At 42.0% G+C, this 24,405-nt stretch overlaps 1 protein-coding gene across 1 annotated transcript in view; it reads right to left on the bottom strand.

The window, feature by feature from the left end:
* Positions 1 to 24,405, bottom strand: part of TNFRSF21 (TNF receptor superfamily member 21) — a 75,396-nt gene that overhangs the window by 36,919 nt on the left and 14,072 nt on the right. The window contains exons 2-3 of the mRNA XM_023212977.1: positions 15,193 to 15,844; positions 13,200 to 13,694 (exon numbers count right to left, since the gene is read on the bottom strand). Of these exons, the coding sequence (XP_023068745.1) occupies positions 13,200 to 13,694; positions 15,193 to 15,844 (1,147 nt within the window). The remainder of the gene's footprint in view (positions 1 to 13,199; positions 13,695 to 15,192; positions 15,845 to 24,405) is intronic.

Below are 24,405 nucleotides of genomic sequence, written 5' to 3'. Positions count from 1 at the left end.
GTCAGGCTGTTCTCGAACTCCTGACCTCAAGTGATCAGGCCCCAGCCTCCCAAAGTGCTGGGATTATAGGCGTGAGTCACCACACCTGGCCTCACACTCTGATTTTCTTTTCCACTCTTATACTGGTCAATCTTTAAGGCATTTTACAGTAAAAGTTCCTAGTGCAGTTGTTGCCTCTGCAACCACTTTTTCTGGCCTATGTGACTCATTATAAATTTTGACCCTAGACAGATTTCTACTTGGGTTGAAAATCAGATATAATGTCCCTCTGCCTGACCTCAGCTCTCCATGAATGCTTCAGTATGGCTCATCTCCCTGACCTTGTGGGGAAGAAAAAGGGGCAACCAACCTGGCAATGTTATCAATACTACATATTATATCAATCAATCTGCATAGACATCCCATGAGATAGGAGTCACACCCACATTACAGGTGAGACACAGGCTTGGTACCATGGCATAGACAGGACTGATATTCAAAACCCAAGTATATCTGACGTATGAGCCCTCACCTTTCACTGCACTATGCTGCCTCCCAGGGTGAAGTAAACAATTATCAACCCCATCTTTCTGAATCTTGGTTGCTTCTTTGAATATAAATCTCTTGAATATGTCTCTCCATCAACCCCCACTCCTCATCATGGGGTCCTAGAAAGGCAAACAAGTAGAAATTGAGGAGAAATATGTTGCAACAGTGTATTTGTGATGGTCTAGATTTCAAGTGTCTGTCCACACCTCCCCTCCTCCTTCACCAAAGGATGGAAGGGTAAGAGTGAGATGCAGTGTATGCACTAGTTCCCAGCTCCAGATCCAAAGCCATATGCCTGAGAGCCAGTCCTGGCTCACCACTGACTCGTGGTGTGGCCTTAGTCAACTTACTTTATCTTTCTGTGCCACTGCTCCTCATGTGTAAAATTGGCATGATCCTGACATCATAAGGTTATTCTGAGAATTCAACAAGAATATATATATAAATCCCACAGAACCGTGCCTGGCACATCATAAGCATTCAGCAAACAAGAAGTATTATTCTCTCCCTTCCGTCACCAATAATAAGACTCTCCTAGAGGAACTTTCTTATAGATTTTCAAGTAAAACTGAGTTAAAGTCAGAGAATGTCAAAAGCAGCCAGAAAGGTGCTCAAGTCTCTAAGAGGGTTCAAGGAAAGGAGACATGAAGAAGAATACCTTTGTCTCTTCAAGAGAAAGGTGGGAAGGTTTCATGCATGTTGAAAGAGTTTAAGAATTTCTTTAAGTTGCTTTCACCTGGAGCGAAGATCGCCTAATTTATCTCACAGCTACCAGTTCCTTCACCTCCCGCAGCCTGATATCATCCAGGTAAAAGATGCTCATCAAAGGTAGACACATACCGCTTCCCCTTCCGGCTTGATTATCATCTGGGAACCATTACCAGTGTCACCCAGGTTATCCAGGGGGAGACAGCAGGTCAGGCTCTGAGACACGCCTTCCATCCCTGCCTCCTCATCTACCCTATGGCCCTGATAAGGGCCAAAGGGCTATGTTCCTTCATTCCTTTGCTTCCCCAACCTCAGTCTCCAGTATCCTCATTTATCTTCTAGGTTTTTGCATCACCTGTGTGTTTTCTCATTCAGGAAACTTGAGTAATTGTTTACAAACCAGAATGTCCTCTGCACTGAGCAGAAGAACCCTGCAGTCCTTTGACCAGGAAAGCAACATGTCAAATATAAAGAGCACTGTCTCGGGAATTAGAGAGCCAGGCCTTGGCTTCCCTCTAACCCTACTGGCCATGTGACTTTGGGCAAGTCACCCTTTCTTCCTGTGCCTCAGCTTCATCCTCAGTATAATGAGAGGACTGGACTAAGTGAATCTCTTCTAACCTTGACTTACATACAAACACACACACACAGACACACACACACACACACACACATTCCCCATGATCTTCATTGCTCTCCAACTTGTAAATTTTCCAAAAAATAAAATGAAAACAAACACTATGTTACTAAAGCCTAGTAAGCCCTAGTCCTGGAACAGTGCCTTGAACATGGTGTTCAAATGTATATAACTAAATAAAAACATCACAAGTTAAGCAGTTGAATAACAAGTCTTTTTAAAGATTATTTTCTAGTTTTTCCTTTGCCTTGAGATCCCTTAAGAGTGAACCTGGTTACAAACTTATCCCAAACTTCCCTCCATCATTTCAGAGTAGGATAGCATGTTTACTTCATATAATGTATTTCCCTGCTTTAGCCAAATTCCAACTAATTCAGAATTGGGAAGACTGACCATTTAGCTTCTATTTAGGCAAATAATGCAACATATAGATAACAATAACTCTCAATCAAGAGATAATATACCAAAAAGCAGAACAAAGAGGGAGAAATATCATCTAAGACAGAGAATAATTCCTCTCTTATTTAATATCTCTCATAAGCATTTTTCCAGGAAGAAATTTGGTTGTCATAGCTAAAAATATATCCTGTGGACAAGAGGTCTGCCTGGGTCCCTGGAAGCCACCTTCTTCCCAGCAGAGCACTTAGCCTGTAACCTGCATATGAAACCAGACGTGGACATTGCCTTTCTAGAAGTGAAATAAATTATTTCTATACCCCCAGCCTCCACCCAGAAAACTGAGTGACAGTTTTCTCCATTCGCAAGATCATTTTTATGTTATCTTGTAAAATTTAAGCACGTAGTCCCAACAAATTACAAAGATTCACTGATCTGTGGTAAACATGTAATTTAAGAGAGTTTTTACTGGGGAGAGTCATGTTCACACTAATAAGCCATGATCAGAAATACTAAAGTTAAGAAGGATTTTCAGTATAGCCAAAACCTGCACCTATTTATTAATACTTAATAGACTGGGAGGGTTTTACTTCCAGGACATGTGTATCCCAGAAGCTGGCTACTCTCTACAGGTGGATATGACCTGCTGACCTCTTCCCAGCCCATACAAGAGTTGAGCAACTTTTCCAAAGCAAGTAAAGCATTTACTAGGTATGTAAATACCTCGTGACCCCCCTTGTGACCAATGCAAGGTTGTTCTCAGGAGTTCTGTTTATGGCTAGGGCTCCTTGGCTCATGTGAAACCAAAGTGTCCCTCATCATAAATATTCAGAGACAGATGAAACCTTTGGATAGAACTTTTCCATTCCTTTACAATCAGGCTGCATGCTGGAATATTATAATTTTTGGTTACACACTTGAAGGGAATGAAAGACTCAAGACATTACTAGTTCTATAATAACTGCTCAATTTCAATCACTACAAAAATATCTCACATTCGGAAGTGGGATCAAGATGGCCGAATAGGAACAGCTCCGGTTTGCAGTTCCCAGAGTGATCCATGCAGAAGATGGGTGATCTCTGCATTTCCTACTGAGGTACCTGGTTCATCTCACTGGGACTGGTTGGGCAGTGGATGCAGCCCATAAAGGGCAAGCTGAAGCAGGGCGGGGTGTTGCCTCGCCTGGGAAGCACAAGGGGTCAGGGGATTTCCCTTTCCTAGCCAACGGAAGGCCCTGACAGACAACCTGGAAAAACGGGACACTTCTGCCCAAATACTGCACTTTTCCCAAGGTCTTAGCAACCGGCAGACGAGATTCTCTCCTGTGCCTGGCTCAGCAGGTGCCACACCCATGGAGCCTTGCTCACTGCTACTGCAGCAATCTGAGATCGAACTGCGAGGTGGCAGCCTGGCTGGGGGAGGGACATCTGCCATTGCTGAGGCTTGAGTAGGTAAACAAAGCAGCCAGTAAGCTCAAACTGGGCAGACCCCACCACAGCTCAAAAAGTCTGCTTCCTCTAGACTCCACCTCTGTGGGCAGGGCATAGCTGAACAAAAGGCCACAGACAACTTCTGCAGACTTAAACGTCCCTGTCTGACAGCTCTGAAGAGAGAAGTGGTTCTCCTAGCATGGCATTTGAGCTCTGAGAAGGGACAGACTGCCTTCTCAAGAGGGTCCCTGACCCCCATGTAGCCTAACTGGGAGTCACCTCCCAGTAGAGGCCAACAGACACCTCATAAAGGCAGCTGCCCCCTAGGATGAAGCTTCCAGAGGAAGGATCAGGCAGCAATATTTGCTGTTCTGCAATATTTGCTGTTCTGCAACTTCCGCTGGTGATACCCAGGCAAACAGGGTCTGGAGTGGACCTCCAGCAAACTCCAACAGACTTGCAGCTGAGGGACCTGACTGTTAGAAGGAAAACTAACAAACAGAAATGAATACCAACAAAAAGATCGTTTACACCAAAACCCCATCTGTAGGTCACCAACATCAAAGGCAAAAGGTAGATAAAACCACAAAGATGGGGAGAAACAAGAGCAGAAAAGCTGAAAATTATAAAAATCAGAGCACCTCTTCTCCTCCAAAGGATCACAGCTCCTCGCCAGCAATGGAACAGAGCTAGATGGAGAATTACTTTGATGAGCTGACAGAAGTAGGCTTCAGGAGGTCAGTAATAATAAACTTCTCTGAGCTAAAGGAGCATGTTCGAACCCATTGCAAGGAAGCTAAAAACCTTGAAAAAAGATTAGACAAATGGCTAACTAGAATAAACAGTGTAGAGAAGACCTTAAATGACCTGATGGAGCTGAAAACCATGTCACAAGAACTTTGTGACACATGCACAAGCTTTAATAGCTGATTTGATCAAGTGGAAGAAAGGGTATCAGTGATTGAAGATCAAATTAATGAAATAAAGTGAGATGACAAGGTTAGAGAAAAAAGAGTAAAAAGAAATGACGAAATCTACGTTTGAAAAGACGAAATCTACGTTTGATTGGTGTACGTAAAAGCATTCCTATTTCTCCACATCATCTCCAGTATCTGTTGTTGCCTGACTTTTTAATGATTGCCTTCTTTGTCTCTTTGGATCTTTGTTGGTTTAAAGCCTGTTTTGTCAGAGACTAGGATTGCAACCCCTGCTTTTTTTTGCTTTCCATTTGTTTGGTAGATCTTCCTCCATCCCCTTATTTTGAGCCTATGTGTGTCTCTGCACATGAGATGGGTCTCCTGAATATAGCACAACAATGGGTCTTGACTCTTTATCCAATTTCTCAGTCTGTGTCTTTTAATTGGCAATCATTAAAAAGTCAGGAAACAACAGATACCGGAGAGGATGTGGAGAAATAGGAATGCTTTTACATTCCTATATTCCCACTCCTAATGTGGGAGTGTAAATTAGTTTAACCATTGTGGAAGACAGTGTAGCGATTCCTCAAGGATCTAGAACTAGAATTATCATTTGACCCAGCAGTCCCATTACTGGGTATATACCCAAAGGATTATAAATCATGCTACTATAAAGACACATGTACACATATGTTTACTGCAGCACTATTCACAATAGCAAAGACTTGGAACCAACCCAAATGTCCATCAGTGATAGACTGGATTAAGAAAATGTGGCACATATACACCATGGAATACTATGTAGCCATAAAAAAAGATGAGTTTGTGTCCTTTGTAGGGACATGGATGAAGTTGGAAACCATCATTCTCAGCAAACTATCACAAGGACAGAAAACCAAACACTGCATGTTCTCACTCACAAATGGGAAATGAACAATGAGAACACTTGGACACAGGAAGGGGAACATTGCGCACTGGCGTCTGTTGGGGGGTGGGGGACTGGGGGAGGGATAGCTTTAGGAGAAATACCTAATGTAAATGATGAGTTGATAGATGCAGCAAACCAACATGACACATGTATACCTATGTATCAAATCTGCACTTTGTGCACATGTACCCCAGAACTTAAAGTATAATTTTAAAAAAAGAAAAAAAAATATCTCACATTCTCCATAAAAGCACACAGAGTTATTACACATTCTCTTGGTTTTCCCCCAACCTTGTGACCTAATTTAAATAGAAATTTTCACTAACCTGCCCTCACACTCTTATAAACCTGGGGGAAAGCTCTTTCATGTTGCAGTGAGCACACAATCCTTCTGTGGCATCAGGTTGGCATTGAGCCTGGTCTCTTCCCTCTGACTAGCAGCGCGGTGTTCCCCACCCTACAGCACATTGCAGGACCCCTCAGGCCAATGTTTTTCCTGATAGAAACCAGCAAGACAGTAGGCACACTCAGGTAAGGCACAAATAAATTGTCACACTGATCAAAATCTGGTGGCCCTTTTGTGATGGGTTCGAGTCTCCTGATTTTGCAAAGAAAGATGAGATCCAAAGAGAGGAAGTGCCTTGCCTGAGATCATCCAACCTTTTAGTAGCAGAATAGATTTGAACCTCAGCTCTCCCAGACCCCCTCTCTCTTCTCTATGGCTCCAGTTTGGCAAAGAGATGAGTTGTAGCAGGTACATGGCAGGTACACCTGTGAGGTGGACCCATACAGAAGATGGAGCTCTTCTGGTGAAAGCTAACATCTGTTAGGAGATGGAGGAAGCACAGAACAATTTTTAAGGGAAAATGCAAGGACAGCTGCCACCTTTTCCTCGCTCCCACTCATAGCTGATGGTTCTCCTTTGTTACTTAACCCTTCAGCAGACTTAGAAACAGTTACTGCTAGAGGAAAAACTGAGCTCGAACTGTTGAAATTCGAGAAAGGCTCCAAGAATCAGACTGTTTATCCAAGCTGTGCAAACCAGCAGAAGGTGAAAGAGAAGAAGCTGCTAAAAGATGACCAGTCTATGGTGTAGACCAGATGCTGGTACACAACAGCCTGCAGGACAAACCACCTGTTCTTGCAAATAGAGCTTTGCTGGAACAGAGCCACACCCATCATTTACATGGTGTCTCTGGCCACTTCATACTACTCACTTTCAAACAGAGTGGAGTAGTTGCAACCTGTAATCCTAAAAATCTCCTAGATTCTCTTAAAATACCTGGTAAAATACCTTGCTGACCTGTGGTATAGATAGCTTAGGGAAAATATTGTTTTGGACGGCATATATTTACATCCAAGTCTAAAGTCACTGAAGGTTAATCCATTTCCACACTAGTTAAACGTAAGCACCCAAGCATTTACAAAGCTGCCTTGGCCTTTGAATTAGCAGGGTTCTCTCTCTTGGCATCACGCTGCTCTCCAGTGTCCACTGGCTGATGTGTTTCACTTTGAAATAAGCAAATCAGATAAGGGATGTCAGCAATCTTTTCCTAGTCAGTTTTTGCGTATTTTAAAGCAGTGCTGTTATGGAAGCCTCCTTTAGCTCTGAAAAATAATTCTTATCATCTATGGCAATTTAGTATAAAGAACCCACCTGAAGGTCTCTATGTTTAAATCCCTAACACCAACATCAGTATAAGTCAACAAGAAAACAACCAATGCAATGCCTTTGAAACAATCCGGCCTTAAAAAGTATATGTAGATTAGTTAGTTTATGGGTGCTTTACACCAGTGCTATCCAAGAGAACTTTGTATGATGATGGCAGTGTTCTCTATCTGTCCTATCCAATATGGTAACCACAAGCTCTGTGTGGCTACTGAGTACTTAAGATGTGGCTGGTGCAACTGAGGAGCTGAATTTTTAACTTTAGTTAATTTTAGTTTTAAATTAAATAGCTCATGACGCTAGTGGTTACCATATGTGCCAGCTCAGCTCTGGACCACCCCTCCTCGAGCCCTGTTCTAGGCATAGGGAAACACACAGTAAGACCCAATGTCTTCTCTCTAAGAACTTAGAAGCTATGTGGGGAGACAAACCACATAGCCACAAAGAGTTAAACAGTGACAGATGGCGAGAGCTAAAGGAATGAAGAAATTGCATCTTAGAATCCAGTTCTACAGGATAAGACCTTTGCCCTTTTGCTGTAGTGGGTACAAAACAATCTGCTTGAGAAACAGTGCCTGCCCCGACTGATTTCATAATCCCTGTTGCAGCTGATTTAAAGGAGATGCTGCCTATCTACAGCATGTGCCTCATGTAACTAAGTGGAGAGGGATCACTGTTTCTAACAAATGCTTACTGCAGTGTCTCCTCAAGGCAGAGCACTGAAGAATGTGCTAATCAGAAACTGAGCAGGTTTAAACTAGGTATATCCAATTCCTTTGTCTCTCACCTTTTTTCCCTCACTTTTCTTCACAGTCCGAAGGAAAAAGGAAATATGATCCAAGCCAGAAACTGCCGATGTTTTGTTCCTTTTGTCACTTTGCAGAGCTTCTTTGTCCATAAGTACTTTCAGGACAATTCCTACTGCTCACCTGCTTTTCAAACTTTCCCTCTAAATTTCCAGGCCAATTCGTTGCTGAGAACAAGACTTCCTACTTTTTGCAAATAGTTAAGGAGGGAGGAAGAATGGGGAGGGAAGGGAGGAAGAAGAGGAAGAAAGAAGGAAAAGGGAAATAGTAAGGGCACAAATTAAAAACAGCAATGAGCGAACAGCAATTGGTTTCTCTTCTCAGCTATGCTGTTTTTCACTTGGGACTGGAATACAGTTTTGTAGCCTCCATAGCTATAAGGAAATGAACAAAGTGTTTTTAGATCATTGGTGACTTTTCTCAGTGCCATGTATGGCCAATTGTATAGGGATTAAGTTCTACTATCTTTACTTTTGTTCTTTTGTGACAAAACAGATCAAATAAAAAAAAAAATGACTTTGGGAGGCCAAGATGGGCGGATCACGAGGTTAGGAGATCGAGACCATCCTGGCTAACACGGTGAAACCTCGTCTCTACTAAAAATACAAAAACTAGCCGGGCGAGGTGGCGGGCGCCTGTAGTCCCAGCTACTCGGGAGGCTGAGGCAGGAGAATGGGGTAAATCCGGGAGGCGGAGCTTGCAGTGAGCTGAGATCCGGCCACTGCACTCCAGCCCGGGCGACAGAGCGAGACTCCGCCTCAAAAAAAAAAAAAAAAAAAAAAAAAATGTTGTCCATGTAACCTGGTGGTTAATGTGAATCCACATACATCCTTAATTTTTAATTAAATTGAACTTTTTGGACACTTCCCCGTCACTTACCCCATTACGTTGAGGTTATACAACATAAAGAAATACATCTTTAAAAAATGATAAAATCATGACAAATTGAGTATTAACAATATTCTTATCTTGCTGACACTTCAATCTCTTAACTACAATTTTGTATATAAACATTCTGAAGTACTTCCAATTCCTGTTGCTGAAGTAGATACACTACATGAAACCACAGTCCAGTCCCGAAACGCATACCAAAATCTACCAAACATAAAATTGCTCTGACTTCAGAAAGGAAGAAAGCATACAAAATACCACAGCACCCTCATTCTTCCATCTCCTAGCCATGTGAGGCCTCATCTTATGTTTCCAATACTAGGACTCCATGGAAGTACGATTGTAGCTTTCTGGAGTTCAACTTTAAAAACTATAAGTCCATGGTAGATGAAGATGGATGAGTAGAGCTGAATAATAAAAGAGGTTTCTGTTCGCAAGAAAGACAGAAACCAATGGCCTAGCTTCAGAGTTCGGAGGATCTATATGGCATCCAGGAGCATGACTTGTTCTACTGAGGGTAGGCAGGGATAAGTGAGATTTTAGAAGACCTCTGATAGAAAACAACCCAAGGCTAAGCCATTTCCTTCCCACCTTATCCTCATGAACAATTCAGTGTGAAATAGACAAGGACCAGGAAAAGATCTTATTATACAGGATTATCTGCTGGCCAGAACTCAGTGCAATCAGACCAACAAAGCCCTGTTTCTAGAAGCCACTCCGAGCACCTGGAATGGCTTTACTAAACAGAACCTCTCTTTGTAATAGGATTTTACCCAGTTCCATGTTTGAGACTAGCAATTTGGAAAGAAAAGACTTTCCTTAGAAAAATACCTTAAATATAAATATCCCAATGCAAAAATCTGAGGAACAAGCCTAAACTATTGGAAGAGATAGTTATGCCTCAATGAAACTACTGTAATTTAGTTTGAAAAGCACATTGCTGAGGTACTGCTTTCACAGAAGGGTAGGATCGGGCTTTGTTTGATTTGGCACTTCCATTATTTTTACAAAGTAGGATATTGTTTTAAGGACACAGGCATAGTAGTTTATAAGGTTACCATGGTCATAAGAACGTCTAAGATTATTATATTAAATTGCTTTCTGCTGCTGGACCAGTTTTTACTCTACCACTTGCTGTGTTCTCAAGAATTTTAAAAACCAGACTGCAAAAGAGAGTTTTAAAATGTAGCTGATCATAATCTAATCTATAAAAGCAACTACTAAAGGAATGGAGTTGCTTTTGTAATAAAGTGAATAATGAGAGGACAGTTCCAGATATTTAATTATCTACCAGGATGTTCACATTGTTTTCTACTAATTGGGTAAATCTGCAACAGAACAAATATCCTGACTAGCCACTTACAGGGCAGTTTAATGCAATTCTGATCCTAGACTGGATCCTATGCTAGAGAAAAAAAGTATATTATCTACCAAGGGCCTTATTGCGTCAACATACAATATTGGCAAATGAAAGGCAAAGGATTGTAACCCTGCTAAATTTATTAAGGTTGAAAACTGTAGTATGTTTTCTGCAGAGAATAGTCTTATTGTCGGGAAATACATGCTAAAGTATCAGGGGATAAAAGGCCATAAAATAATTAAGAAAAAATATTTCTCCCATGTATGTATGTGTATATATGCACATAATTATATATTACATGTTATATAATGTATAATAAGCTATTCTATAATACATATTTTATAATGTAAAATCTATGTGTGAATTTTTTTTTTTTTTTTTTTTTGAGATGAAGTCTCACTTTGTGGCCCAGCTGGAGTGCATGGCGTGATCTTGGCTCACTGCAACCTCTGCCTCCCAGGTTTAAGTGATTCTCCTGCCCCAGCCTCCTGAAGAGCTGGGACTATAGACGTGTGCCACCACACCTGGCTAATCATTGTATTTTTAATAGATACGGAGTTTCGCCATGCTGGCCAGGCTAGTCTCAAACTCCTGACCTCAGGTGATCTGCGTGCCTCAGCCTCCCAAAGTGCTGGGATTACAGGCATGAGCCACCACACCTGGCCCTATAGGTGTATTTTTTATGTAGAGAGAGCAAACGATAAAGCAAAAGAGCAACATGTTAATTATAGGTAAACGTTGGCATGGGTAAATAGGTATTCTTTGTACTGTTGTTGCAACTTTTCAAAAGTTTGGAAATATGTACAAATAAAAAGATTTTTTTTTTAATTAAAAAGAAGGGGGCAATTGAAGCTTTCCCCAGACAGGCTTCCAGTAAATAGTTGTCTTATTCAAGTTTATGCAGGATTAGACTGCTAAGACCCAACTAGGATATTTGCTTCTGTCCGACTTTCACTTGACTTTTGACCATTTACATCATAGGTGTCCAATCTTTTGGCTTCCCTAAGCCACACTGGGAGAAGAATCGTCTTGGGCCACATAAAATACACCAACAATAACTGATAAGCTTTAAAAAAAAAATGCTGGGGGAGGTGGCTCATGACTGTAATCCCAGCACTTTGGGAGGCCGAAGCAGGCAGATCACCTGAGGTTGGGAGTTCAAGACCAGCATGACCAACACGGAGAAACCCCATCTCTACTAAAAATACAAAATTAGCTGGGCATGGTAGCACATGCCTGTCATCCCAGCTACTCGGGAGGCTGAGACAGGAGAATTGCTTGAACCTGGAGGCGGAGGTTGCAGTGAGCCGAGATCATGCCATTGCACTCTAGCCTGGGTAACAAGAGCTAAATTCTGTCAAAAAACAAAACAAACAAACAAAAAAACCCTCATAATGATTTCAGAAAGTTTATGAATTTGTGTCGGGCCGCATTCAAAGCTAAAGCTTAAAGCTGTCCTGGGTCAGGGATTGGACAAACTTGATTTGCACAAATCAACAAGAGGAAGCAAAATGAGTTGCAAGACTTTAACTTTTCCTAAATTTTTCATTATAGAAGTAGCATGTACTTAGTACAGACAACTTGGGGAAAGTACAGAAAACTAATAAAGAAAAAAGAAACCCACACATAAATCCCACCACACTGGGGGAAAAAAATGTCACTTTGGCATATTTCCATTCAGTCTTATTTTCAAGTTTTATGAGAGTTGGGAATGTATTCTATAAAGTATGCAGTTTGGTGTTTGTTTTTTTCCTTTAACCTAGTATAAACACTTTCCTGGCTAAAATCAAAAACTTCATAAAATCTTGAATGTCAACATAATATTCCATTCTATGAATACACCATAATTCATTTAGTTATTTCCCTAAAACTGTCCTTCTGTTGTTTTCAATTTCTATGAGACATGATGTTGGTTTAAAAGTTTAAGATCTTTGTGCTTATAACTTTGTTTCAATATTTCTGATTATACCTTTATGATAGAGTCACAAGAATGGAATTGCCATGCCAAATGGTATCAATATTTGTAACACTACAAAAAGCCAAACTGCTTTTTAGAAAAGTAGATACACCCCTTTCTCTTTGAGGGGAGAGGACACACCTGAATGGGGTTATCAAAACTGGACTGAAGTTTCATTTAGGATTTAAAGAAAGGGAAGTTACTGCACAGTATGAAAACCGCAGTCTTCAGATCAAACTGAGCTCTGGGACAAGTTCTGTAAGCTATTTTTTTGCCCTTAAAAGAGGAAAGGCCAAAATATTCCAGCCTGTATGCAACACATGCTGACTACCAGGAAAGTAATACTGAGCCTCAGATGATGACCGACCTATTATGCTTCTGGGGTCTACAATCCAAAAGACCATCCTACCCTCCTGACAGACATGGGATCCTAAAAAGTTAAGTGAGGAAAACATATATGTGAGGAAATTGTTAGGAATCTAAAAGCAAGGCTCTGATTGAAGGAGGCAAACTTATGACAAGTTGGGTTTTGTCCCCTTCACTTGCTTCACAGCCTAATCATATAGAAAAAGCAAGTGCTCCAACAGTCAGGAGTCTCGTCCTATCTGTCCTCAGAAACAACTAGCCTCTTGTTTGGATCAATGTTGCCAAAACTCTCTGAACTCAAATTCCTCATTTGTTAAATGACAAGGTCAAACAAAGTCCCTAGGGGTCACTCAGGTCTCTGATTCTGCAACATTCTTCTGTTTTAAAGGTACCAGGGGAAAAGGAGGAAGAGAGATTATTCTCTCTGAATGTATTACTTCTAATAAGACAGTCAATCTCTTTTTCTATAACACGACTAGATCAAGTAGTGTTTGGTCTACAAAAGAGATTCCACAAACTATGCATTCCCATTCCTTCAGAAAACAGGGACTAGGGAAAAAGCAGCAGAGAGATCTGGGAGCAAGGAGAAAAGACAGAAGGCTCACCATGACCATTGCAGTAGTAGATCCATTTCTCCCGGTTCTGGGTTGGAGTCATGGATTTCTTCAGCCCTGCCTTTTCCACAATGGCACTGGGATCCTGCCGGGGCCCCTTTTTCAGAGTCCTCGAGCTTTTCCGGATACTGCACACCACAATCACCACAAGCACCAGCAGCAGGAAAAGCACAATCATCCAGGGCAAATGCTCATTGATGTCAAAATGCTTGTGTAGGTTCTGTCTAGGATGTCCCCTCTTGGGGCCCTTGATGGGTGTGCTGGACTTCTCGCCCCCAGTGGCCTCCATGGACGGCAGCAGCTTCAGGATGTGTCTATGGTGGGGGCCTTGCTGGTGGTTGACTACCTGAAGGTTTGGGAGGGTCTTGTTCACATCTTCCTTCCCCCTTGCTGAGCTTGTGTTGTCAGGGACTGTCCCTTCCTGGATGCTACTCAGTACCTTTGGTCTAACAGAGGCAGAAGAGTTGGATTCTGTTGAGTTCATGCCTAGAAAAAAGAGTAAGGAGGGGGGAAGAGCTTTTCCATATTTGGGGATCTACACATTCCCTCCTTTCCCAGGTCATCTCCAAGCTAGGCCAGATAATCAAAGATGAGATGACCTTTGGGGCTTAAGAATAAATTATGTTGCACATTTTCATAAAGACCCTATGTGGAAGGCAAAAATGGAACTGAACCACTGAACTCACTTTCTTACTCCAAAACCAAGGGCATCCTTAAGGATCCAACAGCTGAGCTTGACAACTGCTTCTCCTGTACTTCATATACTGAGCAGGCACATACATGTGCAGAGATCTAATCAATTCTTATTTTCAGTTTTCAGAGAACCAGTTCAAATTTAATTCTTTGGTCCATCTTCCTTCTCCCACCTTTCGACTATTTTATGATGCAGTGGTAAAACTGAGAATATGACTAAGATAAAGAAAAGAAATCAAATGCAAATTTGACTAGTGAAAGACTTGGTGGGACAGGTCAGTGATTAAGAGCATCTGTTATCAAGAGATTAAACAAGATTTGGGCTGGCAGCTTAGCGGACTTCTCTCAGAGAAGTCTCCACAAGTAATCCTCATTAAGAAGTATGAGAGATGGGAATTTTGAGTCCCTAGAGACAGGACTTGGCCTAAGAAAAGCTGGAGTGGCCATCTGAGCTCTTGGAGGCTGTTTCTTCATTTCAATTGGCAGTTGTAAGATGGCTGTCTCCACAGGGTTATCATGAAGGTTGTAATCATGCATGAGAGGACACTAGGAGGAACAACTAAAGTGGGTCATCATCTCATGAAAATTACATTCAATCAAAAAGAATTTGAAAATAAAGGATAAATTTTATATTTTGCTAGAGGTTCTGATGGAAAACTTGAATAATTCATACAAGGAGTAAAGTTAAAATCATTGGGAAAAAATAAAGTTATTATTTTCCAGACATGACTGCTAGTTACCTTCAATCTGATACAAATTTGCCTATTTCCTGATGCTCCTAACTTTCCTACCCATTCTTTGCCCCACCTGGATTCAAAATTCGTCCCTCACTTCCAGATGTAATGATATTTTCTCCCTTTCTCCCTCTTTCTCTGCTCCTGCCTGTGTCTGCCTGGGACTGACTCCATGTTGGAAAACTTTTAATCTGGAAGGAACCTGAAACATCTAAATCATTCATTTGTTTGACAAGTTTGAAACCGAGACCTGAAGAGGTTAAGTGACTTACATAAGGTCACACGCTGTCCTTGTTTCTCTTGGTTCATATTTTATAGCTTGATGTGACCTGGTTTTTAGATATTTGATCTCCCCTAATAGAAAAATTCTGAGTCTACATGTTTCTAATAAGTCCAAAGAAGCCAGATTTAATTAGCCACCATTTGAAGGCCTCTTCTCCAAGGGGTGACTTTGGAATACACAAAGTGGAGAAAACATCTTTGGTACAAGCCCACTCTTGGTACCGCCACTGGGCTCAAAGCCTTCCTCAAATAAATAATTCATGAGGTTAAGTTACCTTTGGGAATATAAGTGGAGGAAGGGACTTCGTGGGAATCCATGTGCTCTGGGCGTGAAAAGATGGCTGTGCCAGGGGAAGGTGAGGTGGAGCTGGAGAAGGACGGAAGTGTGCCACAGACGTTGTCTGCCTCCTTGGTCCCCGGCTTGATCACCACCAGGTTCTGACTCAGACAGTCTGTGTATGCTTTGCATTTCATCACACTAGAAGGCACATCTGAGAAGGTACCCCGAGCACACTGCTTACACCGCACATCCTCAGTCTCTGTCCCTTTCTTCCGCACGCCCCAACCCACAGGACACACCGTATGGGGGGCACAGGTTGCGTTAGACTGGAACATGCCAGGTGGGCAAGTGCATTCTCGGTCAGTCAAGGCAGCACAAGGTAATTTCTCAATCATTGGCCACGGGCATGGCTGACTACAGTCATGGCATTTCTCTATGCCATTCTCATGCCTGGTAAAAGTCCCTGCAGGGCAACTGCTGCAGACGCGCAGGCTTGTGTTGGTACAATGCTCAGAGACATAGGTTCCTGCTGGACACTTGTCACAGGTTAGCACCTGGCCAGTGGCACGGTCAACATGGCGGTATGTGCCAATGAGATTCAAGGCCTTCTGTTCTGGCTGAGCTGTGGTGGTGCTAAGGAATCCAAGCTGAAAGAAACAGAAGGGGAGGGAAAGGAACAAAAAGCAAGAAGATGTTACATAGGAGCAGAGGAGAAAAAGGGTCAACAATTCCAGCACCACCATCATCATTCCTGTTAAAGATCCGACCAGGACTGCATCCTCTTGATAGCGTGCTGCAACACAGTAGAACTACAGAAACGAAGACGTGGATCCCATCCTACAGCTTGATCTACTTGCTGTGATGCTTTGGTTTCATTGCCTGACTTTTGCCTCAGCTTCCTTTTTTACCATTTGTAAAATGAAACTTACAATGCATCTCAAATTGATTATAAAAATCAGTTGAGAATATGGATGTGAAAACACTTCGTAGCTGAGATTTAAAATGTTATATACGGCTGGGCGCAGTGGCTCACACCTGTAATCCCAGCATTTTCGAAGGCCAAGGCACGCGGATCACCTGAGATCACGAGTTCGAGACCAGCCTAGCTGACATGGTGAACCCCTGTCTCTACTAAAAATACGAAATTAACCAGGCGTGGTGGCACATGCCTGTAATCCCAGCTACTCGGGAGGCTGAGGCATGAGAATCGCTTGAACCCGGGAGGCGGAGGTTGCAATGAGCCGAGATCGCACCATTGCACTCCAGCCTGGGCGACAAGAGACTCTGTCTCAAAAAAAAGAAAAAAAAAAAGTTATATGCTAGACAAAATCCAAATGCAAAAGGAAAATAACTTGCTAAATAGTTCTCTTCCTTTCTCCAACCCCAATGTTAAGCTGTCATTTCATGGTGGGAGGACAAGGCAGCTGAGAACCAGGAAGGCATGCATTCAAGCTGCCACTTCCACAGCACCAGATTGACTGCTTGGCATTACCTGACAGTCACGGCATGATTTTTTCAGACGGTTTGCCTACGTGAAGCTAAACTTTTATTTATTTGTCAAAACAGAGGCGGGCCTTTGGCATTTTTGTGATGTGCTTTAAACAACAGAGTTGATGCTTTTAGATTCACATTCACACCCTGTTTGTTCAGCCTTTGAAGACCATAGCTACGAAAGTATGGGCCTGCAGCCACCCAGGAGAGGAAGCACAAAGCTAGACCCAGCAAGAGGGAGTCAACAGGCACTTAGGGGAAAGGAAATTATATTTGTGGGACTAAATCCTGAGGTCCTTCTGAGAAGACAGTGGGGGAGAATAAGAATATTAAGAGGAAGTTTTTCTGCATTAATCAATATTGAGAAGTTCCAACAGTTTTCACTATCCTTTATGAAATGCACAAAGTTTATGTGTCAGGGCAATAATGGCTGCCCCAAACTACCAGCTACCCAGCAGGGCAAATTCCCTCTAAATTGGCTGCTACAGCAGTGACTAAGAGAATAAATCAAAAATTTTTTTCATAGTGATCAGTTTCTGTCTTTTTAGCACCTTGACACTTAATTCAAGGTTCAATTCTCTCCCACCCCAAAATTTAACTATTTGAATCAAAAGTATTTCCCTGAAGTCCCTTTCCCCTATCCCAGAGCTGCCCATCTAGTTAAATGACAATATTGAAAACTAATTTTCAGCTTATGACGGTATATTCATTTTTTCTGTCAAGACCCTCCCCTCCGCCAAAAAAAAAAAAAAGGGACAGTTGTTGATTCTCTTGTGAACAAGCTTAACCTCATCTTAGAGCCTGGAAAAAACCTCCTGCTTGATGATAAAATCTGTAATGTCTTCCCTTTTCCCTTCTGACTTTACCTTTTGTTTTCTTGTCCCTTCTATTTGCAAAATAAGCCCCAGTCACCTTTTTCCGAGCACAGCAGATGCACCGGATAAAAGGAACCATCCTGTGGAGCCCAAGTTACATTTGTCAAGAATACCAGCCGGGCACAGTGGCTCACGCCTGTAATCCCAGCACTTTGGGAGGCCAAGGTGGGTAGATCATTTGAGGTCAGGAGTTCGAGACCAGCCTGATCAACATAGTGAAACCCTGTCTCTACTAAAAATGCAAAAATTAGCCAGATGTGGTGGCGCATTCCTGTAATCCCAGCTACTCAGGAGGCTGAGGACGGATAATTGCTTGAGCCTGGGAGGCAGAGGTTGCAGTGAGCCGAGACTGCACCACATTACTCCACCCTGGGCGACAGACTCAGACTCTGTCTCAAAAAAAAAAAAAAAAAAAGAAGAAGAAGAAATAAAAGAATACCAACGACGGGATTAGACCCTATCTCCCCACTAAAGACCCAACCCAAGAGGTTGCAAAAGTGGCTCTGCTCTGTACTTCCTGGCGTGTCTACATGCAAAAGCAGTTTTAGATAGCTGCGGTGTTCTGAAAGTTTGAAAGCTGTATTAGTAACCCAAATGGCAGCTTATTACGCTTCAATTAATGAAAGAAGAGAACTGAACCCAAGATCTGGGCAGGGAGTGGTGGTCGACGATGAATTATCACTCTGATGCGTTGTGTGATCTAAGTCAGCCTCCCTACCTATGTGGGAGGATGGGCGGTCAGATACACCCACACACACTCACCAGGGTGGCTCTGCAGAACGAGCACAGGAGGTCATGAATAGCAAGCATGTGTGGATTTGGGTATGGAGCTGGGGTAGGCTTCCTACAGCTCTCTATATTTCCCCCCAGATATGCACTTCTAAATCTAAAGTAAGGAACCCTGATTACTGAGTTACCAAAGAGGTTTTCCCAGCTGTACATAAAACCCACCTCCCAACGCCACAGCCTCCACACTCTTTCTCAGACTTTAAGTGGATTTTAGAGTTCTTTGTTCATTTGGAATAATAGATCAAGTTTCTAATTAAAGCAAAACTCGGCCCTGTTTAAACTGTATCATACTGGGTAACCCACTTTACACAATGTGTCTCTAAAAAAGAACCTTTAAATTACCTCACACAACAAGAGACAATTCCAGTTCCCACAAGCAGAGCCAACAAACAATGATCCTTCCGCAGTCGTGTGCGGGCTGAACACTAGAAATGAGATATGGCAAAAACTAGACACTATGAATTCATTGGACAAATGCTTACTGAAGATCTAATAGGTGTGTGCAAGACACCATGCCATGGGCTGCGAATAGAACCTTGAGAACTCTATTCCAGCCCTTATGAAGTTTACATTCTAGGTTGGAATGAATAGAAAAAGAATATACTCAATTCTCAACTCCTGACCTCAAGAAAAAGTAATTACTCAATTAGAATTGAGATCACTGCTGAGAGAGAGAAATATAGAATCCTATGACAGGGAATTTAACAGGTGCTTCCCAGCTCAGGGAAGTTAGAGAAACATTTTGATATAGCTCTTAAGGATGGAGAGGCAGAAATTAACTCCAGGTAAGAAGCAGTGAAAGGGGGTTAGACAGAGGGAACACCAGAGCAAAAGTGTGAAGCAGAAGGAAGTTCAGTACAGGAACTAAAAAGCTCGTGGCTCTATCTCAAGATGCAACAGAGGGGCCAGAGTTACATCTGAAGAGCCTCCACATGCTGATCTTAATTCAAAATGCAATGAGAAGTCATTAAATGTTTACATGATAGGTGGGGGGAGGAGGCATATAATTGCACCTGTGAATAAAAAAGCTATCTGCTTCAGAGCAGAGGGTGAAAGGGGTATATGGGAAAGTAGACGAGAAAACCCAGTTAGAGGGTGAAAACCAACATGGAAGGTGGTAGTGACTCAGACTAGGGTGGTGGATGTGGAAATGGAGAGAAAGTAACAGATTTGAGCGCTCAGGTTAGCTGAAGTTGGTGAACGATTACTTATGGAAGGGGAAAGAGGAAGAAATCAGTGGTTTTCAAATAGGACTTAAGAGAGCACTGGACAGAACACAGCTCTCAGGATGCCCCTTAGACCAGGGAGGAGGGGAGGTAAGCTCCAAGCCCCCCATCTCTGCCTAAACCAACCATCTCCACTTTACCAATTTGCTAATATGGCTTTCCAAGTAAGAATTCATTTGCAGGGGGTTTATTCCTAAAACAAGTCTGAAAATCACTGAACTAGAGGGACCTCGAAGGCCTCTTCCAATTCTGAAGTAAACAGTTAACCGTGCTACAAAGCTGGAGGGACCGTTCCATGGACTGTTTTGCCTGAGTGAAACCCTGCTGAGAGGAAGACTTGGCAATATCCCTTTCTCTTTATAGAGACTCAGATGGCACCTGAGAAAAGCCATATTCCTAAGGCCTTTTAGTCAACTCATGATCTAAAACTGGGCTTTTCCCACTAGCCTGGTGGCAACCCTCTGCTTTCTAAGAAAATTAAAACACTGCAGAAATTATTCCCAATGATGATCTGGGAGTGAAGCAATGGGAAATGGGGATGAGGTGGACCCCATTCAAAAGTGGCATTTAAGAATGTTTTCTGTATAACACGACAACAAGTTGAGATGCCACCCAAAGCTAATGCTAGGAAAACACCTGAATTAGGGGACGCAATCATTGAAAAGTACAAGAGAGTGGGAGCCAAAAGATCTGAGGTTGAGTCCTACCTGGTCAAGATCCTTAATTCCTTCATTTGTACAGAGTTGGATAAACTAGATCAGAGGCTCACCAAAGCCTCAGGTCTCAAAGGTAGCATCAAAATTACCTGGGAAGCTTTTTTAAAAAAATCACATCCCAGCCCCATCATCTGAGATCACTACGAGTCTGCAATGGGGCCAGGAATTTATTTGTTTTTAGCTTTGGTACATTTTCTTTTTAAGCTTTCCAAGTGATTCTGATGCCCATCCAAGTTGTGGATACCCTGAACTAAGGGCTCTAATCTCTGGTTCTGAGACACATTTTGGAGACAGCCCAATCGCACTCTCAGCACCACTCTCTTAACCAATCTGGCACTTTTAATTGTTTTAATATTGCCCTGTATTAATTAATATTTTTATGATGAAAATAAACATTCATGTAATAATTCTAACAATTAGGAACTATAAAGTAAAACACTTAAGTCTCTGCTCAAATCCACTCATTTCCAGAGAGACTCACTGTTAATTTTGGTGCACATCTTTCCAGACCCTTTTCTGAGCATTTACACATAATACATACGCACATGCATGCATACCTTAAATTGGCTGTTCCCATTGATTTTTGTTTTGTTTTGTCTTACATATCCAAGGGGACTGTCGATACATAGTGTTCTGTGGTTTGCTTTTGTTCATCTTCTAACACTGCATCACTAAAATTTGCAAGTTGGACTAGGTTGTATTCACCTCTAACCCTCTAAGTGTTTACAATTATTTCTGTCAAGTTCCACCTTCCCTGTAAAGCCTTTAAAATTATTCCTAGACACCCAGATTCCAAGCAGATGAATGAACTCTTCATCACATTTCCTGTTTCTGTTCATCATATTGGTCCTTAATTATATATTGTCTTGTGATGTTTGCTGATGGCCACTTAAGTATATATACTTATCTTCCCATAATGATTACAAGCAGCTCAAGGCCAGGGACGACCACATAGATTGCATTTCCTCCCTTGCACAACTACCTCAATAATGAAGATCATGGGAATAAGAAGCAAAGCATTCTCCAAGCCAGGGGTCAGCAAACTAAATCCCACAGGCCAATTGTTCTTATAAACACGTTTATTGGAATTCAGCCATTTATGTAGGTATTGACTATGGCTGCTTTCATACTACAGTGGCAGAGTTGAATAGTTCCAAAAGATACCTTATGTTCTGCAAACTTAAAATATTATCCAGCCCTTTACAGAATACACCATATATACTATATGCTGGATAATATACTATCCAGCCCTTTATAGAGAAAGTCTGTCAACACCTGCACAGGGCAGTCAAAAGAAATGTCAAAAAATACAGAGAGCAGAAGCTCATTCACAGGAATCGTCAGACCTCTGAGAGTTTAGCAATGAGTACTGAGATCTTGGCTTCCTTTCTTGACACCCACTCCAACTCACACACCAAATCTCATCCTTTCATCCCCTGCTTAAAACTCTCAATCACTTCCCACATGACTTAGGATGAAAGGCAAAGTCTTTAACAAAGATAGGACTTTCTCTGGAATGCCACCCCGACCACCTCTCCACTAATAAAAACAAGTTTCACAAGATCCCCTCATTCCCATTTTTTCCCCCAGTATGGCTACCACATTTTTGTACTTACCCATTTTTCTGTTTAGCATGTCTTCCCCTATGGATCACAAGCTCCATGTGGACAAGGATCAAGTGTATTTCATTTACTGGTGCTATCCATGCCCTCAAGGACCCGACTCATGGTAACATCTGACAAGTGTTAGTTGCATAAATGAATGAATGGACTTACAGACCATAAATAATTAGAACAAGCATATTAGAAGTGGTGGTAGAGGAGGTTGCTAAAGATGAGTGCAGGTTTTTTTTGTTGTTGTTGTTGCTGTTGTGTTTTTTTTTTTTTTTTTTTTGAGACAGAGTCTTGCTCTGTCTCCAGGCTGTCTGCAACCTCCGCCTCCTGGGTTCAAGCTATTCCCCTGCCTCAGAGTCCCGAGTAGCTGGGACTACAAGCGCCCCCCACCACACCCAGCTAATTTTTTGTATTTTAGTAGAGACAGGGTTTCCCCATGTTGGCTAGGATGGTCTCCATCTCTTGACCTCGTGATCCGCCTCCCTCGGCCTCCCAAAGTGCTGGGATTACAGGCGTGAGCCAACATGCCCGGCCGAGTGCAGGTTTAAAAGCAAGCAGGAGAAAACCCAAAGCCTCCACAATGTAGCCACAATAACTCAAGAGATAAAGCAGTCTGGCCTTATACCCTTCAGTACAAGGACAGATACTTCATTTCATCTCCAAAGACCCTGAGGACATCACTCTGTTTTAACAGAACGACAAATGGCTTACAGGAATTACACTCTGCAGGGTACTTAAGGTGACAAGCAAATGTATCAAAGAGTTAAAACATTCCCTCCTCATTTCTTTCTTTTTTTTTGAGGGGGGCCAGGGGGTCTCACTATGTTGCTCAGGCTGATCTCAAACTCCTGGCCTCAAGCATTCCTGCCACCTCAGTCCCCAAAAGTGCTGGAATTATAGGCATGAGCCACCCCTCTTATTTCTTCACAAAAGGTAATACTAACTTGGTGATTAGAATTATAAACAGCATAATAAGATTATCCTCTGGAAGTTATCTATGCCCTATCCTAGTTTAAACTTTAGTTATTTGGAAAATTTCATTTATCCAAGACATTTATTTCACCAACAATGGATACATGAGTTAAATATCAGTGTGCCATTCCAAACTGTACAGGATTTATGAGCACTATAAAATGCCTACTGAATGATTGATTAAAAAGTAAACCCAGAACAACACAAATTTCAAAAAAGGGAGGAGGTAGCTCTAAATAACCAACTGTAAAGACTCCCAGGGTCTCAGCATTCACCCTGGTGAGCCACATCACACATCTCCTGTTGTCACTTCTATTCTAGGACACAGAGATGGGCCTGACTAAGGACAGGAAGCACCCAGATCTGCAAAGACATGTCAGAATGTTGATGCCTATTTATTCTTTAACAATTCTTACTCCATGACCTCATCCTTCAAACAAACAAAAGATTCCTCACAGCTGATGGTTACAATATATTTTTGTCATTCTTGTTCCCTATCAAACTCTAATAATTTTTAGTGGAAAATCAGCAAAGTCAAGGCAGCGATACACTTTTCTTCTACTCATAAAGGACAGGCAGAGAGACTGCCTAGGAGTTTGTTGTAGAATTTTTTTAATGCTGCATAAAACTAATATTTTGAAGAGGAAACCTGTTACCATAGAGATGATGCAACCAAGTTATTCCTGAGATGGTGAATCTAAAACATGATAACAGATGATCAAAAGGCAAAAGCCAGGCAGAGCTAGACCTTTCAGAATTTCTTATCATTTTATTTTGAGCATCATATTAAATGTGTAATATCAAGACACTGGCTGCTTAGAATTCTGTAGATTTGAAGTGGGGGAAAAGGAACGCTCAAAGAGGAAGGCTTCAAGGACAGAGCTTCCACAAATCCCAGACAGAACTGTTCCCAGTTATGTTATATACATTTGGTCAACTCTTGCATTTGCTACTATCCTCTCTGATTTAAAAAAAAGTCTTCTGTTGCTAAGACAAAAGCAGGGACCGTTTTTAAAGCTGGCGAATATAGAGGATGCCAAGGCTAGAATGTGCTGACTGCAGGACTGGAAGGAGGCAAGCTCAGGGGACACTGGAAAAAGGAAAAGCCATGAGAGAGTTAACCCAGGTGCTGTTTTCCCTGGAACCTGCAATGCAGGAGAGTGTACACTCAGCAGCACTCAGTCCTGGGGCCACAGAACCTCATCTCCTTCCATGTCCTTAGAAATAACTATTTCTAAGACTTCTGCATACATGAAGAAGCCAAGAGTAGGCTACCCATTTATTTAGTTACTAAGTAGTAAATGAATTGGCATTTCATGCAAGACAGGAGGAAAGATGCAGAAGGAATGTTACTCTGTGCTCACTAAGGATTTAAAGAAAAGCATATGAACCAAGGCAAAACCAATGACTCCAGCCAGTGCAGCAACTCCAGCATAAAAGCACACATAAACAAAACCTATTAATATTTTAGCCTATAGCGTGCTGAGCAGCCCAGATCTACCAGGTACTAGCTAGGTGTGATAGTG

This window comes from Piliocolobus tephrosceles, chromosome 5 (assembly GCF_002776525.5).
Source record: "Piliocolobus tephrosceles isolate RC106 chromosome 5, ASM277652v3, whole genome shotgun sequence".
NCBI classification, from domain to species: domain Eukaryota; kingdom Metazoa; phylum Chordata; class Mammalia; order Primates; family Cercopithecidae; genus Piliocolobus; species Piliocolobus tephrosceles.
Note: the sequence above shows the minus strand (reverse complement) of the source record. Positions and strands in the feature narration are given on the sequence as shown.